Raw genomic sequence first — 18,215 nt, forward strand, 5'->3', positions numbered from 1 at the left:
TTCAGATTCGTGATTTTGTGTGTGTGTGTGTGTGTGTGTGTGTGTGTGTGTGTGTGTGTGTGTGTGTGAGAGAGAGAGAGAGAGAGAGAGAGAGAAAGAGAAAGAAAGAGAGAGAGAACCTTTTATTTTAAATGAAAATTTATGTTTCATGACCCCAGTTATCTTGACTTCCATCAGAAAGTCAAATTATAGCCACAGAACGCAGTTTCTAGGAACTAGGAGAGTAAATTGTCAGTATGATGTTTGACCTCTTTCCCTAGGCATGAGGACGTTTTAAAGTGGTGGGACTGTTTTAGGTCTTAGCTGTGGTTTGATCAGTACCTGTCTGTTTGTCTTGATTGTTTGACTATATTTATTTATATGTTTATCACTCTATCATTTGTTGATCTGTAGATACATATAGCATGTGAATATATATATATATACATACACACATATATGTATGTATCCTATGTGTATGTTATACATTTTCAATCCTTTTAGAACTATACTCTAAAATATTTGAATTGTACTATATGTTTGTTGTAATAATGCTATTTATAGCTGCATGAAATATTAAACATTCAGAGATAAACTTGAAAAATATGCCTAAGATATATATAAATTTTAATATATATATATATATATATATCTACAAGATATTGTTCAGATAAATTAAAATGGACCTAATGTATAAAGCCAAATTTGGCTCCAAAAAGAAAGACCCTATATGGAGTACTGTATTTCTTCCCAAATAAGTCTATGCAGAATCACTGAAAAGTCATAAAACAATTTTTTGTGTATGTACAGAAATTGATTAGTTGATACTTAATTCGTGTGTATTATGAATAATATAATTTAATATAATATTAAATTTGCAAAATGCCTTTCAAGGAAGGGAACTTGAATGAAGAGTTATTATTCCTTATTTCTAGGCTTGTATAGAGCTCTGGTAATTATAAATCCAGTGTGACACTGGCTTGAAGATGGACACATCCACCCACCCACACTCATCATGAGAACCAGCAATACTAGGCCTAGGTGTTTACCCACATGAAATGAGAGCATATGCCCACGAAAACACTTGTACACAAATGTTTGTAAACTTTTTATTTGTAACAGTCATAAATTATGGATAAAAACAGATGTCCCTTTGTGGTTGAATGGCCAATTATGCTAGATCTACTTGATGAAATACAAATAAATAATATGTACGCAGTACGTTCGAATGAGTCCCAGTAATATAACTATAAAAGGAGGCCATGAGTTACAAAGTACCTAGAGAATATTTTGCTGTTTCCTTTATGTGAGACTATACCGCATGAGATTGTCTATGGGGACATAGAGGAGCTCTGACCCATAGTGGATGAGGAGAGGACAGTGCCGAGGAAAATTTCCATGACCATGCTTCATGGGTTTATTATGATTTTGTTTGCTTTTTTATTTACGTTTGTTGACACTGTTTTTCTATGTGCTTATGTGCATTTTGTGTCGTATGATTTATTCTTCAGGGAAGTAGTCTTTTTTTTAAGAATAATTGTGACTTGTCCATTGTTTTTAAGACTGAGGAAAGCGGTATTTCCGTTTTCTCTTTGTTCTCTAGTGCTATGATGATATTATTGAAGACATTTTTAAGAAGTGAACTACTTTTTCCCTTTTAATTAGCACAGTGGAAGTGGTGACATCATTTCAGCTGCCGTGTTTATTTTAGGAAAGTCTAAGAGACATGCAAAAGTAGTTTTAAGCCTTGTCATCAACATAGACTCCTAAAAGCCCAGAATGTTCTGAATATATTTATTTTTAATTTATACAAAAAGGCTCATGTGAATGAAGCCCCTAATTTTATGAATAAGAAAAAGATGGATTCATAATAACTGCACTTTTCTCCATAATATTATATTCTGAACTTTTATCACGGTAGAAGGCAGATCACTTTTTCAAAATTTTGAGTTTGTTGGTGGGTCTCTCTATGCATCCCAGGCTGGCTTGGATCTCAGTATCTGACAGAGGCTAGCCCAGAGACCACGGTTCTCCAGTTTTCCTTTTTCTGGTTCCAGAATGATGGGACTCTGGGCATATGTCTCTACCTTTCGATTCCATATACTGATATTGGTGTGAGAGCCAGCACTGATTCCAGTATCAAAAAGGGAGTCTTCTCTGCTTTGTGACTGTCCCCACCAGATTAGAAAGCTTAACATTTGAAAGATAACTGTGGTCAGTAATCCCTTCAAAACGCCATGTTTCAGTAGGTCTTCATGTCCCAAAGTTCATTTGTATCAATAGCTTGTTTTGTTGAAAATCCTTTACACTGAGTCAGAAAGCCCTTATTGATTGTTCTCATATGACCTTGGATTTACAACCTTAAAGAAAGCAAGGAAGGTAGTGAGTAAAGCTCAGAAGAGAAGAGTGTTGTCTAGCCTGGTTCTGAGAGCCCAGAGGGGAGGAGTGTTGTCTAGCCTGGTTCTGAGAGCCCAGAGGGGAGGAGTGTTGTCTCGCCTGGTTCTGAGAGCCCTGAGGAATGGTGTGCTGTCTAGCCTGGTTCTGTCCTTGGTCAGAGGATGTAGATCCAGTAGATTCTGTGCCTATGATGTGTTTTGCTTTCTTGAATCATGTCTATTCTGGAATATGTCAAAACAGACTGACTTGACTTTTTTTGTTTTGTGTTTTTGTTTGTTTTGTTTTTTTGCCAAATTGTCAAGTTATGTATAACAGAATTTTAATTAGCTGATTCCTGTTTTAGGTGAGAAAATGCATCCTTTTCCTCATACCACCTAGTATGCCTAGTATGTTTCTTAATCATGTTACTATAGAAACTTCTTTGAATCTGTTTTCTGTTCTTTGTTTGTTAATTAGACGATATCTTGGTCATTCATTGTTGGCCTTACGATGCACAGCCTCTCTCCCACTAAAGGAGTCTTTTAATACCATTTCTGACATTCATTTCTTTTAATTGAATGTTCTAGATGTATGTGCTTTTTCTAATTAGCTTACATTTGTGCCCTGACATTTATTTTATTTTTCTTTTAAAACAAAATATTTAGGATGATTTTGACATCTAAACTATTGTGGTATTGCATTGCAGTTCCCTGAATGTGGTTTCTATGGACTATATGATAAGATTCTGCTTTTCCGGCATGATCCTACCTCTGAAAACATCCTCCAGCTGGTGAAAATGGCAAGTGATATCCAGGAAGGAGATCTCATCGAAGTGGTCCTGTCAGGTAAGTAGGATCCTGTTTTCCATTATTTGTTTGTGAAGAGTTTTTGGACCTAGGTTTTTAAGTGATATAAAAAAATATATAATGTGCTGGTTTCCAACATGAGATACTTTTTGACTCTGTCTAAATGAATTTTTATGCTTGTTTTGGAAAATCCTGGCACAGTTGTATATATCTGTAATCCCAGCACTATCAGGCTGTGACAGAGGATCATGAGTTCAAGGCCAACTTAAGATAGAGTGAGTTCCAAATCAGATTTGGCTACCTAAGGCAGACTGTTTCAAGAAAGAAGAAAATTGGGAGAGAGTTTGACTTTTTTCACTTTTAGTAAGGACCCCATTATATATTTCTATTGCGTACTTTCACCCAGCCTTGAAGACACTCACACCTTTACCCATATTTACACCCGTCCCTTAACTTATACTCACTTCCACATTGACACATACATTCTGTTTAGCAACTTGAATGACTTGCACATCAGCACAAGCAGTTATCACTACAGTATGTTGAGGTGCCCCTTGGGTCCCCAAGTATCTAGAAGCAGATAGAGAAGAGTTGAAAGAGCTTTTGATTTGCTATGGAATGCTAAGACTAACAGCAATGGGGTAGATGTGTTCTCACCATGCCTATGATACTGGTTAAGTTATTCCCCAAGGGTTGCTGTGTTTCTGCCTGCCCTGCATTTGATTTAGGTCTTAGAATTCAATTTTTTATAATTTTGAATTCAAAAGTTATTGTTGTTAGTGCTGTACCTATCAATACAGAAAAAGAAAATGGGTGAATTTCACATTAGAATCATGGGATCCATGAAAATCTGTAGCACCCATCCTTGCAGTGATTTTTGACTGCAAGGTTGACTGAGGCAAGCAAGGTAACTGTGTTCAGATATCTTTTCTTCATTTTTTAAGATGGAGTCACTATTGAGAAACTGGGCTAGAAACTGGGCTACGTGGCTTCTCTCTGCTTCCTGACTTTTGTTGCCTGCTGTCAGGTTGTCTATAGGAAATCCATTGTTTCAGATTTTCTAGGCTTCATAACCTGGAGTTCTTTCCCTGATCTGTGTTTGTCCTAGTCTTTATTCCCTTATGTTTATTTAGTTGGTTCTGCCCTGCTTTCTTCCACTCATGTTTTGTCTCTGCAGAGCCTCTGCATCTTGGCTCTGTGAAGTTCTTATTTGCCCTACTTGCATGGGATAGGTTGTTATCACAAAATAAATTTTCATTTTTTACAAAAGAAATAATTCTCTATTGTTTATGAATCTGAGCAGTTGCTAAATAAAAATAATAAGCAAAAGCTTTGATGATTTTTTGTTAAATTTTCAAGCAGTCATGTGTTTCTCTGGGCTATCATTCTCTGTGGATTTCTGGATTTTTGCCTGCTGTGCCTTATCACTTAGAAGAAGTGCTTTTCTGAGGGTTCTTATTCTGAATACTAGGGGCCATCTCAAGTGATATATTCAGCTAAATCGTATGTGGCATATGTGCTAGTGGTTCTACCACAATTCGTATTAAACCAGCATCCAAGCCACTCTGCAAATAAGGTATTCTGATTTTTGAGTGTATTTTCTAGATAGTAATATGCAGGCATAAATGAGGACTTGTTTTTCAGCTTTTAATTTTTTCTTTCCGTTTTATTTAAACATCAAAGCATAATAAAATAAGATAAAACAAAAACCATTACACTGAAGTTGGATAACACAAGTCAACAGAGGGGAAAAGAGCCCCAAGAGAAGGCACAAGAATCAGGGACCACTCATTCACACTCCAGGAGTCCCATAAGCAGTAAACTGACAACTGTAATATATGCACAGAATACCTGATGCAGACCTTGTAGGCTCCATGTCTCTGATCTTGCTGCTTCAGTCTCTGAGTTCATATGAGCTTAGCTCAGTTGATTTGTATGGTCTTATTCTCCTGGTGTCCTCCATCTGCTCTGTTTACCTCACTCCCTCTGCCTCCTCTTCCACACAGTCCCGACCTCTGAGAGGAGAGATATGATGGAGAAATCTTAATTTAGAGCTGTGTGTTCCAAGGTCTTGCTCTGTGTTTAATGCCTGACTGTGGGTCTCTGTGTTTATTCCTTAGAACCATTACCTTCATATATTAATGTCTTTGGGGTATGAAGGTGCTCTGCATGCTACTAAAAGAGAAACATAAACCTCAACCCATCCACAAGACATGCGATCTATAATCTGTCCTGTCTGTAAAATATGATAGTGGTACAGGTCTCATTGTGGGAATTACCAGCTCATTGTGGGAATTACCAAATGTTTGATTTGACTTAAGGCCCATTCCATGATTGAACCCATACCTGGCACTGTTTGGGTGACCAAGAACCAGATACTAGATAACTCAGAGACATAGGGTAAAACCAAATACTACTCAACTTAAAATAAAACTAACAGCAACAAAAAAGACCCTTAATATTATTTTGCTATAGTCATGGATTGGTGCCTTATTTAGTCAACTTCAGAGAGGCTTTCTCCTGCAGCAGGGGCATGAGGACTTTTGAAAATTGGGTTTCTAAATTTAATTCCCTATCCATTTTACTTATGTATGTATGTGTTATACACACACACACACACACACACACACACACACACATATACATATATATATATATATACACGCTCATAGATAGATACATAGATATATAGATATCATAATTAAAGATACTTAATTTTTTAGATACTTTCCACTGACCTGTGAACTTCACAGGCAACACTGTCCTCCTGGTCCCCTGGAGATTAGCCCTCTGTGCAAGATTGCCCAGTAGTATAGTTTAAAGAAGGTAAATGATACTTCCTAGGGCACTACTGGTCATGGGGACTGAGGAGCTTGACTCGTGTGCTCTGTTTGATCCAGGATGGATGTGAATGGTATGTTATGCTTTCCCTGTTGTGCATGCCATTTTCTGGTGGTGCTCTTAGGTTTCACCTGCACCAGCGCCTCGTCTGCTTTTGACTGCTCAGTTACATAGCAGTAATAAACCATGGGCATTTATTTTTTCTCTTGAAGACTAGTTTTACCATTAAATTTTGTTTACCTAAATTGTCTGATATTTTTCTTCCCCCAATTAAATTTAATCTTTTTCTTTGGTATAAGTACAATGTTATATTTTTGTTCTATTTAGTGTTTCACCATTGGAAATGTTTTCTGACATAAAATCTCAGCAAAAGAAAATGAAAGAAAATCTGGGGAGAATGTAATTTTGAGAAAGGTTATTTGTTTTCCCTCTTCTCACATCAGTGATTTCTCTTTCTTTTGTGATTTCTGAGACCTTTCATCATCCCAAGTTGCTTTGAGAGTTCATAGTGAACCAGGCTGCTGCTGGCTAATTGCTTGGCTTTCTTCTCCTTCTGTTTGAAGCACTTGTCTTCTATGACTAGTAGGTTATGACCCGGTGGTAAGGAAAATATTGCTCAGAAGTGGACGGATTGGGTAGGAAGAAAAAAAGATGAGAAGCTGCATCACTGTGCCCTAGGGTACACACCCAACTCAGGCAATGGCTCTTTGTTAAGACATGGATTAACTTTAGACCCACTGTTCTGAAGCAGGAGACACTACCTGTGGATGTTTGTCTTGGCAAGGACAATGCCAAGGATTAAGTGTGTGGCTCAGAACTGTGAAATGACGATCGTGGGATTCAGCTGCAGCGCTCTTCATGATGGGGTAACTGCTGAAAGCCTGAGGATTTAGCCCGAGCAGAGCAGATGGGTTGCAGGACCCTATTTCCAGGACTCAACCTTCTTTGTACTTTTATTTTAGTTTTCCTCTCTAATAATAGTTTTGTGTGCATGCACACGTGTCCGTGTCTGTGTTGTACAGAGACATCAGGAATTGACAAGAACTGCATTTCTTCAATTCCTGGCTTCGTCTCAGTCAGGGACACAGGAGCGAACTGGGGACAGGGTGGACCATGCGCTGGACACAAAATTAAAGAGTTGTAAAACCATTTGGAAGTGGCTGATAGAAGAGAAAGTAAAGTGGAAAAGGACTCGTGGAAGAGCTAGGGCCACCTTAGAATGTCATTCCCTTTCCCATTCCTCTTGGTGTCCCTTCGCATTGTTCAGTGTAGTTGCCAAAAGAGTCAGATCCTTCTTGAGTTGTGAAGAACTGATTTCATGGATAAGGAGTACCAGTGACTTTTTTTATGATTTTTTTTTGTGATACCTCTGAGGTTTGGATATTTTGAATTAAAGATGCAGCTTATACTAGATAAAGTATGACAGACACGAATATGACTTGGAGTCTAAGTTGTTTTTTATTGCCTTTGTTATTTTTCTTTTTTTTTCTTTTTTTCTTTTTTGCCTGTAGGTAAATTGCTGTGTACAGTGACTGCACAGTTCTCTGAATCAGACCATCTGGGCTCATGCCTTTGCCTGTTCTTTGCTACTGACATCCTCATTGAGTCATTTAATGATTCATGATTTCCTTGTCTGTGAAGTGGCAACAGCCCACAGTGTAGGTTGGTACAAAAATAAAGCAAACATGTAAAACACTCAAGAACATCAGTACCGTAAAAATTGCACTGTTAACTGTAATATTGTTTGTTTGCTCTTTGTAGCCTCTAGGCAGACATTCCCAGGAAGCCAATCTGATAATTCTGACGATTGACAGGTTAAGCAATATTTTAAAAAAAAATTTGTAAGATTCATCAAAAACGTCTGTACAGCTGTAAAACCATTCTTTCCAAATTCTCATATAAAGTTGACTTTATCATAGGATGTTTTTAGCCTCCCTTGAGCAACTACCGGGTCTTGCTTTTGCTCTTTTATTCTTCTCCAGGTTATATTCATGAACTGATTGATTTAAAAATAGGTCTCTAGTCTCTCGTTTCATATAGGGCAAAAATTCTATCCTTCAAACGGGAGCGTTAAGGGGCTTGGGAGATGGTTCACTTAATAAAGTGGTTATCGCATAAGCATGAGGCCTGAGATCAGATCCCAGAGCGTAAGTAGAAGTTAGACTTGGCATCATGCATCTGTAATTCCAGTGCTAGTATTTAGCTTTTTTTTTCTTACTTTCTTTTTTTTTTTTTTCAAGACAGGATTTCTTTGTGTTGTGAGAAATCATTCAGCCAATAGCCTTTTAGATACCAGCCCATTAGAGCATGCTCTGAGGTACTATAACCACAGACAAGAAGCATGCTCGCCCCTCTTTTTCCTTTTCCTGTGTATGTTTGGAGCCTGTTCTGGAACTTGCTCTGTAGACCTGACTGGCTTTTAGTTCACAAAAATCTGTCTGCCTTAACAATGAGATTTCAGGATCCACTTACATTATCTTTTTTATAGAACCACTATCCTTTTCTTTCTCAGAAAAGAAAATGAATATTTAGTACAGCTGCTCAAACTACAGCCAGATTAAAGTCATGCTGAAGGCTTCTCTGCTTATACAGAGAAGCATACAGGTAGCTGAGGCAGGAGGATTGCTACAAGTTGAAGATATCCTGAGTTACATACAGAGTTCTAAGGTGATGGAAGAAATATAAAATATTAAATCAGATAACAGTACCAATCTCTCACACACACTGCTGCAAGTCACTTCGTTTCTCTAAGCCTTGATTTATTACCTATACTCTCTATAGGATCTCCTGTGTGACCGAGCTTGAGATTTCATGAGACTCATATAAAACGTTGAATATGTGTTGGCTGAATAAATGCTTAAATTAACAAAACAAAAAAATCAATAATTAATTAAATTTGCTTTCTAAATACTACATTCAAAAATTACTGCTGGTCTGTCAGAATTGCATTTCTATGTCTGATATCACTTCCTCTTGGCCTAAACTACTAGTAAAATTACTGTTATTGTCATCAAGATAAAATTTTCCTATGGGTTTTGATGCCTTCTTTGGAAACATTACATTCATGGATTAATTTTGGTGACATGTGATGTGCCAGGACATATGTATGGAGGCCAAGGAACAACTTGCAGAAGATCATTTCTTCATTGACTGTGTCAGTTTGTGGAGTCATACCTGCTGGTCAGCTCACTGGCCCTGAGTCTTCTACATGTGGTTGTGTTGATTTTGTGTTAGAAACTGTTAGTTTGGAGAAAAGCAGCCCTACTTTCAAACTATTGTAGTTCATTTCCCCCATCTCACGTGTGACCTGCTTTTCAGTCTGATTCCTGTAACCTGATGGGTATGCCCATTACGCGACCAGATAACCTGATTTGCATTTTTCATCATTTTTGACACACCCCTCAGTGCTGAATTTATCAGATTCCATCAGCTTGGTAACTCTTGCTTATGGATTCCTGTGTCCATGCTGTTGCCATTCATGGTGACCCTTGGAGCTGGCCCAGACTTCTGTTTCAAGTCAGGAAGGAATGAGGCCCCATGGCCAGGGGTTCTGGCTCTCCTCCCATGCTGCTCTCGCTACCCTGCTGCCCTCCACACTAAGTCTCCGTGTCTGCATGCATCTAGCATAGCAATTTCTCTGCCTGAGGGTCAGCTGGCAAGACCTGAAGGAAAAGTTGACGCATATGCCCCGGGCACTGGAGTCCAGATCTGCATAGATCGCGACCAGTGTACATGCCGTGGTTTTCAGAGAACACGTCAAGCTCTTCTGTGTGCACAGAACTAGCCTCAGGCTTATGTCTTCACCACCTGGCATGAGATATAAGCCGGAGATCATAGTGACTCCTTTCCTTCCCTTTTCATGCATTATTGCACTAATTGAGGACAGTATTTCAACAGCCATACAGCTAAACTGGAAGGGTACAAACCCCACACAACGGGATTTTTTTTCTATTGTTTGGTCACTGTGTAGCTAGAAACTCTGAACATTTACTTCTCAGACTGACAGTTCATATATAGCTAGTCTTGTGAATTTCTAGAAAATATAGTGAGTTTTCTTTTCGCTGTTTTATGAGTTCTTTTATAAACCAAAGGCAAAAAGCCTCTGTATGTTAAACATGCTATCCTGTCGAGCTTCATTGCCCAAGAGTCTTATTAGTTTGTCCTGTTTAGCACTTTCAAGTGGATTTTTGGTACTTACTATAAAAAATAAATCCATGTTCTATGTTAAAAATGAAATCTTTGCATGTCAGAGATACAGAAATAGGTGAGCTGCAAACTTTACTGATGGCGTTATAGCTGTTTCTGACGTCAGTGTAGCTCTGGAAATAGATATTCATGGCTTACCTCTGTAAAAATACAATAAAGATTTTTTTATTTCAAGCTAAAGCATAGTAAAATTTACTTTTCTATTTTGTTGGGAAGAAAGCTTCTAGGGATCTCAGTTTAATTAAGAGAATGAAAATATTTGGATTTTTATTTCATCCATCTTTTAGAAAACTATAAAGTTCTGATGCAGCAGTTGATTAAGAATCATGACCGTCCCTCTCATAGGCAATTTATTACAGAAACTACTAACTGCAACTAGCTATGTGTATTTAATTAAAATTAAATGAAAAAGAAACTAAATTTCTAACTCATACTAGGAACCGTTTAAGGTTTCAGGACACATAGAAGTAACAGCTTCCATTTTCATCAAGAGAAGACAGTTTCATTAAGCAGAATGGCCGAAGGAATACAATTAATTAAAATACAAGTTTTGATTAAATTTGTAAATCCTAGAATTTACATTTATGTGACGAGAAAATATGATTTTGAAGAAAAATTGTTTTTAAACACAGATGCTTTTTTCAGGAAAATAAATCTGAAGTTAGAGAAATTTACATACTAGAATTCTGAGCACTCTTTTTGAAAAGCATTGATAGATATTGATTTTTATTGATTAGTACTGTTCATTGTTATTTCATGATGTTATGTGGGTGGTTTCTTTCTTAAACTGTGAAGACGTATTTGGACGCTCCTTGAATCTTTCAGCGCTGTGATAATTCCCTTATATAGGAAAGATTACAACATATACCTTATTCCCATATTCATTTCTCTAGTTGCCTCTCTTTCTTTCTGTGTCAGACACAAGGTCAGGCATTAGAAACACACACACGCGCGCGCACACACACACACACACACACACACACACACACACGACTCTAGAGGAGGGCAATAGAGACACAAGGACAAGCATTAGAAACACACACACACACACGACTCTAGAGGAGGCAATAGAGACACAAGGACAAGCATTAGAAGCACACACTCACACACACACACACACACACACGACTCTAGAGGAGGGCAATAGAGACACAAGGACAAACATTAGAAACACACACACACACGACTCTAGAGGAGGCAATAGAGACACAAGGACAAGCATTAGAAGCACACACACACACACACACACACATACACACACACACACACGACTCTAGAGGAGGGCAATAGAGACCAAACTGTATATACTATTAGAATCATCACAGCTGCCCTTATCCACAGTCGCACACTGGAAATGCTGCTACAGGGTGATCTGAAGGCTTCATAGGAGGGAATTATTTTTGCTTGAGTTAAAAGATGGTTCATCTCTTGAAAAGCTGCCAAACAGCCTGTGTTGGATGCTCAGTGATTGGTGCACAGGGTCTCAGCCATGCCACCGTCTGCCCAGCCCTCTCCCGGTGGCTGGCATGCCATTTGCTTGCTTTTAGCATGCAGCCCATATAAAAATCTATCATAATCTTCCAAAATTAGAAATGCAGCTGTTTTAAGTCTTATCCAGCAGTGACACTATTCATTATGCCAGTGTGGGAATCAAATACAAAGATGGATTTGAAAAGAGCAATGTTGCACCAGAATGTATGTGTGCCTCCACTTTCCAAAGTAATTCACAACCATAGACATTTCTCAAATGCTGACTTCAGACTTAAAGGATGTACAAATACAAAATTATCTGCTTTATTGCATACATTTTAATACAAAGATAAGGATCTGAACCAGCCCTGATTTTATTTTCCCTGTTGTGAAACAATTCCAGCTTTTTAAGTTGTTAGAAAAATACTACTTCCCCACTAACTATTTTTCTTATATTGTCTGGTTTTTGTTTTGCTCAGAATTTTTTGAGATTTTGATCATTAACATATGTTAATCCTGAGAACATCTATCTATCATGTAGAGCTTTCAGATTTCTCAGTTAGACAAAGTAATAGTTCATTATTTTTTCCTTTTATTAAAAATAATTTTTCCCTCCTGTTAATAATTTTTCTTCCTCTATTTATTCCAGTTCCTCCCTCCCTCCACACCCCCTTCTGTCCTTTCTTAGAAAATAAACAGTCTTCTAGTAGATGATAATAAAATCAAATAAGTTAAAGCAAGCACTAAGACATCTGAATGAGACAGACAAAGCAACAGAAGGTAAAAAGTCCAAGAGAAGGCACAAGAAACAGAGACCCACTTGATTGCACACTCAGAGAACTCATGAAAACCTAAGAAGAAAGGGAAAGAAAAGGAGAGAGAGAAACGTAAATAAAAAAAATCAATAATTTTTTTAAGAAAGTAAAAGCTCTGACATACCATTATTATAAATGGAACTTCGAAAGATAATGCCGAGTAAGAAGAGGTAGTAGAGGTCTCCATAGTGAAAAACACTCACCCTTTTCTCAGAGAACCTGATTTCAATTCCAGCCCCCACACAATAGTTAACAACCCTCTGTAACTTCAATTCAGTGAAACCAGTGTCTTCTTTTGGCTTCCACAGGCTCTGCACTTATGTGGTACATAGACATACATGCAGTCAGACACCTATACACATAACATACACATGAATAAATCTTTAAATGGCAGCGATAGACTTCTCGACAACAACAACAAAAGTAGACAATAGATTCTCTTTTGTAACGTGGGGGCCGGCTTGTTGGGGTTTCTGTCCTACCCAGTTCCCAAAGCCAGTAAGCCCCCAAAGAAAATCACACAGAAGTCTCCATATAAATTATAAACTGATTGGCCCATTAGCTCAGGCTTCATATTAGCTCTTATAATGTATATTAACCCATTATGCTTTTCTATGTTAGCCACATGGCTCAGTACCTTTTTCATCGGGGCAGGTCACATCCTGCTTCTTCTATGATCTGGGCAGGATTGTGGAGGAATGGGCTTCCTCCTTCTCAGCATTCTCCTGTTCTCATTGCCCTACCTTTACTTCCTGTCTGGTTGTTCACTTATACTTTCTGCCTGGCCAATCAGTGTTCATTTAAAATATGATTGAAAGAATACAGACAATTCTTTCATACCACTCCCCCCCACTTTTTAAAACAAAGGAAAATATCCATAGTCCATTTTTTGGGAATCTGGGTGTTGTATTCCAGGCTACTTCTTGCTAGTTGTGCACACTGATAATATTATGGGGACCTAAAGAAAATTGAGAATCATGATCAAGTCCTGACTGGAGTATCCTATGAGGCCTGATCATCTCAGGCAGCAGTCTAGAATCTGTTATGGGTGTAGAACTCTGATATCTATGCCATCTGTTCCTACTGGAGATTTCTCAGGTGCTCTTCCTTCATCAAACCTGATCTTTCTTAACTCAGAATGAATCCACAGCCTCTCATTTCCTGTGGAAACAAAAGCAAAATCTCTTCTCCAGAGTAACATACCTTTTGACTTCAATTTTGAAGTCAAGGTATTTTCAAATTACCTATCGTGAATTAATTCAGCAGCATTCATAAGCAAATATCTTTTAGCAGCTGTTGCTCCTTCCTCAGCATTCAAACAATTCAAAGAGAGCATGATAGCATACAGTATCAAGATTCTTCATATATTTTCCATCGTTACATGGCTTTATTTTACCTCTATTTGTTTTATTTTTACTTTTAACTTTTGGCTTTTTGAGACAGGTTCTGTGTATCTTTGTCTGTCCTAGAACTCCTCTTATAGACCAGGTTGTCCTTGAACTCACAGAAATCCACCTTCCTCTGTCTCCCAAGTGATGGGATTTAAGGTATGTGCCGCCACACCTTGAACTTTCAGACCTCTGTCTGCCTCTGCCTCCCAGGCATGATAACATTGAGATATTGAAAAGCATGCAACTTAATAAAAATAAATAGCCCTTATTGTCTAGGGTGACGGGAGTCTGGCAGCAGTGAAGGTTTGGGTTTATCACTCTGTCAAAGACATGTTTGATTTTCAGTCACATTACATTATTGGTTTTGTTTTGTTTTGTTTTTGAGATAGGGTTTCTCTGTAACTTTGGAGCCTGTCCTGAAACTATCTCTTGTAGACCAGGCTGGCCTTGAACTCACAGAGGTCCACCTGCCTCTGCCTCTGAGTACTGAGAGTAAAGTCGTGTGCCACCACCTTCTGCCATATTTTTTTTCTTTTCTTTTCTCAATCTTAGAGAAGTTTCTTTAATTTTTTAAAATTGTTTTTATTGAGCTATATATTATTCGCTCCTCCCCTCCCATTCCTTCCTTTTCTTTTCCCTCCCCTTCTATCCCCTCTCATGATACCCATACTCCCAGTTTACTCAGGAGATCTTGTCTTTTTCTACTTCCCATATAGATTAGATCCATGTATGTGGATCTAATTGTAGGCTGGTTTTTCTTTGCTTTATGTCTAAAAGTCACTTATGAGTGAGTAGATGTTTGTCTTTCTAGGACTGGGTTACCTTACTCAATATGGTGTTTTCTAGATCTATCCATTTGCCTGTAAATCTCAAGATGTCATTTTTTTCTGCTGTGTAGTATTCCTTTGTGTAAATGTACCACATTTTCCTTACCCATTCTTCAGTCAAGCGGTATTTAAGTTGTTCTGGCTATGACAAACAGTGCTGCTATGAACAGAGTTGAGTACATGTCCTTGTGGTATGATTGAGAATTCTTTGGCTATATACCCAAAAGTGATATTGCTGGGTCTTGAGGAAGGTGTTTCCTAATTTCCTAAGAAATCACTATACTTAAATCCAAAGTGGTTGTACCAATTTGCCCTCCTAGCAGCAATGAAGGAGTGTCCCCTTTGTCCAACATCTTCTCCAGCTTGAGTTGTCATCAGTGTTTTTGATCTTGGCCATCCTTAACAGGTATAAGATGGAATCTCAGAATTTTTTGATTTGTATTTCTCTGCTGAATAAGGATGTTGAGCATTTCCTTAAGTATCTTTCAGCCATTTTATATTTATTTTTTGAGAGTTCTCTGTTTAGGTTTGTACCCCATTTTTTAATTGGATTATTTGTTCTTTTTGATGACCAATTTCTTTAGTCTTTGTATATTTTGGAGATCAGTCCTTTGTTTCATGTGGTGTTGGTGAAGATGTTTCCCCATTCTGTAGGCTGCTGTTTTATCTTGTTGACTGTGTCCTTTGCTTTACAAAAGCTTCCCAGTTTCAGGGGGCCCCATTTATTAATTTTTTCTCTCATCATCTGCCAGCACATTCTTGTTTAGAGTAAAACTGGATAGTTTAAAATTGTTTTCCTCTATTATCTATTTATCACTGTTCATAAATGAAATAAAAGTCTAAATTTAATTCAGATGATGATGTGTTAATGTTGTTGACACCATATGAGATTTTTCTTAGTTTGAATTTCCCACCTACAATTTGTATTTTTTTTGCAGGGGAGGGGGGGAAATTTACCTATGAAGACTGGTTTACTCCTCAATAATCCAGAACATGAAAAATATAATTAAATATACATATACTGGCAGATGGAGTAGTTAAGATGTGCTTATAATACATATTCATCAGTTCGGGTAATACTGACATGGTAAAAGTTTGCTGTGGTTCTTAAAAGTAACCTTTAGAAAAACTGGTAGATTCCCATTCTATGATAATGTTGATCTCCTATTTTAAACAGATGTATCATGACATAAAGGTCATCCTAAAAATACTTGTTCATGATCAACAAACTTCAAAACTGGATTTTCGTTTGGGAAAAAAAAAAGCCTATTACTGCCTTTAAGGAGTGAGTGCATTTGAGGAATTCCCAAGTTAAAATGTTATGAATCTAGTTCTTGTGCTGTGTGTGCAGTAGCTTCCGAACACCAAGGAAGAGAGCAGGATGCTTTCAACTGTGGAATTTCCTTCTTTCATTACATTGTGTGGATTGGATCTAGTTTCATAGTTGTGTGATCATTAGACTCTTAATTTTTTAATATTGCAGTATAGCCTAAGGGCATGTTATCTTCAGCTTAAAAGGTTAAAATATCCCTTTAAAAATATTAACTGCATTTTCCTACACTTCTTAGCTTTTTAGAAAACATTAGACAATGCAATATATTATAACAATTATGATCAAACTTTAATGAAATATGTTTATTTAATTTTAAGCCTTTATTGACTATCTTTCCTCTTTATTACAAGTAATTACAAATAAGTCATGTTTGTATATTGAGACTAGTAGATTCACCTTGCCCTTCAAGGTCAACAGCAATCTCATGATTATCTCATGTGTAAATCTCCAATCTTAATGATTTTATGCTTTTAAGACATTTAGTGCTGAGCAGAGGTCTTGGTTTGCCATCTCTGCGGACTGAAATCTATTTTTGGTATCCTAGAGTACTTAACATGCAGAGAAAGGAAGCTGCACAGCGAATCTTTCTGACTTGGAAATCATGCTGCCCTTAGCTGATAAAACCATTGCAAAGGTATCATAGTTAAAACTCAGTGTATTTTTGAGCAAGCTATTTTATTTCAGAGTAGTTTTAGGTCTATAGAAAATTAGCAAAAACTGTCCACACAGTTCACGTTGCTCAGATTCATTGTCCCCTAATGGTGTCTTCATTATTGCCTTGTACCTCTGTTAAAATGAGGAAATCAACATTGGCATAAGATGTGAATCCACCAAGTTACTGTCCGTCATTTTCCCATTCCCGTCTCAGGACTATAGGTAACATGCCAAAAATGCAATTACTTGTCCTGTCTCTTGTGTTTCCTCTGGTCTGTGACATGTATTCTTGATTTTAATGCTTTATTTTGGATTTTTTGTTGTTGCACTGTTCCTTATTGTTTCTGTTTTGTTCTGTTTGGTTTTCCATGACCTTAATGGCCTTGATGTAATATACACGATGTCTTGAGGATGTCTCTTGGTCTGCTCTATGTGATTGTTTTTTCTCATGATTACACCAAAGTTGTGTGTCTTGGGGAAAGTGTCCTAGAGCTGGACTACCCTTCACATCACATCACCTCTAGGATGCATGATAATCACACCATACCTATGATGCTTTAACTTAATTACTTGGGCATGTCTATTTTTGCCTGGTTTCTACAGAGTACAGTTATTGTTTCCCTTCTATGAAAACAGATTCTAAGGCCACCAGATTCTTAAGACAGAAACAGCAAATTCCAGACTTTGGGAAGTGGAGTCTCTGTTTCCTTGTATTTACTCAAAAGCCCATTTTTTTTCTATCTGGTATTTATTTTACAGTCTTAATCTTACATGAATATTACTGCTTTAGTAATATATTTTATCATGGTTATTTATCTTTTGTTAAACATATAAGAGAATAAAGCAATTTTAAGAAGCATTTCTGAATTTTAGTGCTTGTTGGGATAACCAACTGTGAGGATGGTTAATTTTATGTGCTATTTTTCCTGGGCCACAAGTGTCCAGATACTTGGTTACACATTCATTGTACTGACCATGAGTCTGCTGCTATACTGAGTAAGTCAGGTGGTCCTCCCTAATATGGCTGCATATCATCACATCTATTGAAAGCCTGACTGAAATGAGAGGGCTGGGCAAAGAAGAGTTTTGTTGTTCAGCTTCTGTTATAAACCTGGGACAACAGCCTTCACCCTTTAGTCTTGGCCTTGGACTTCAACTGTGTTACTGGCTTGCCTGGCCTTGAGCTTGCTGAGTGACGTTCTTTGACTTTCAAGTATTCCATGATAGTTTGTATGAATCATTATGATGATTTTTTATCCACATTCAAGTCTATTATATCCATTTTACCTACCTCTCCCTTTGTTCATCTGTTTCCCTGCTTGTCTGTCTTCTGACTGTATCTATCTGTTGGCTTTGTTTCCATGGAACCTTAATACACCAAACATTCTACTAAAGAATGACAAATATAGTAAGCTTAGAAAACCTCCAACTGGTCCTTGCTGAACTTTTCTATTTGTAGTCTTAATGTTTATGCTAATCATTTCCTTGCACTTTTATGTGAGACTTCTTTTTAGATT

At 37.5% G+C, this 18,215-nt stretch overlaps 1 protein-coding gene across 2 annotated transcripts in view; it reads left to right on the top strand.

Moving 5' to 3' along the window:
• Positions 1–18,215, top strand: part of Prkd1 (protein kinase D1) — a 308,561-nt gene that overhangs the window by 161,923 nt on the left and 128,423 nt on the right. For both annotated transcript variants that reach the window (XM_048415779.3, XM_048415780.3), the window contains exon 2: positions 3,062–3,200. In XM_048415779.3, the coding sequence (XP_048271736.3) occupies positions 3,062–3,200 (139 nt within the window). The remainder of the gene's footprint in view (positions 1–3,061; positions 3,201–18,215) is intronic.

This window comes from Myodes glareolus, chromosome 11, assembly GCF_982192425.1.
Source record: "Myodes glareolus chromosome 11, mMyoGla1.1, whole genome shotgun sequence".
Classification (NCBI taxonomy): domain Eukaryota; kingdom Metazoa; phylum Chordata; class Mammalia; order Rodentia; family Cricetidae; genus Myodes; species Myodes glareolus.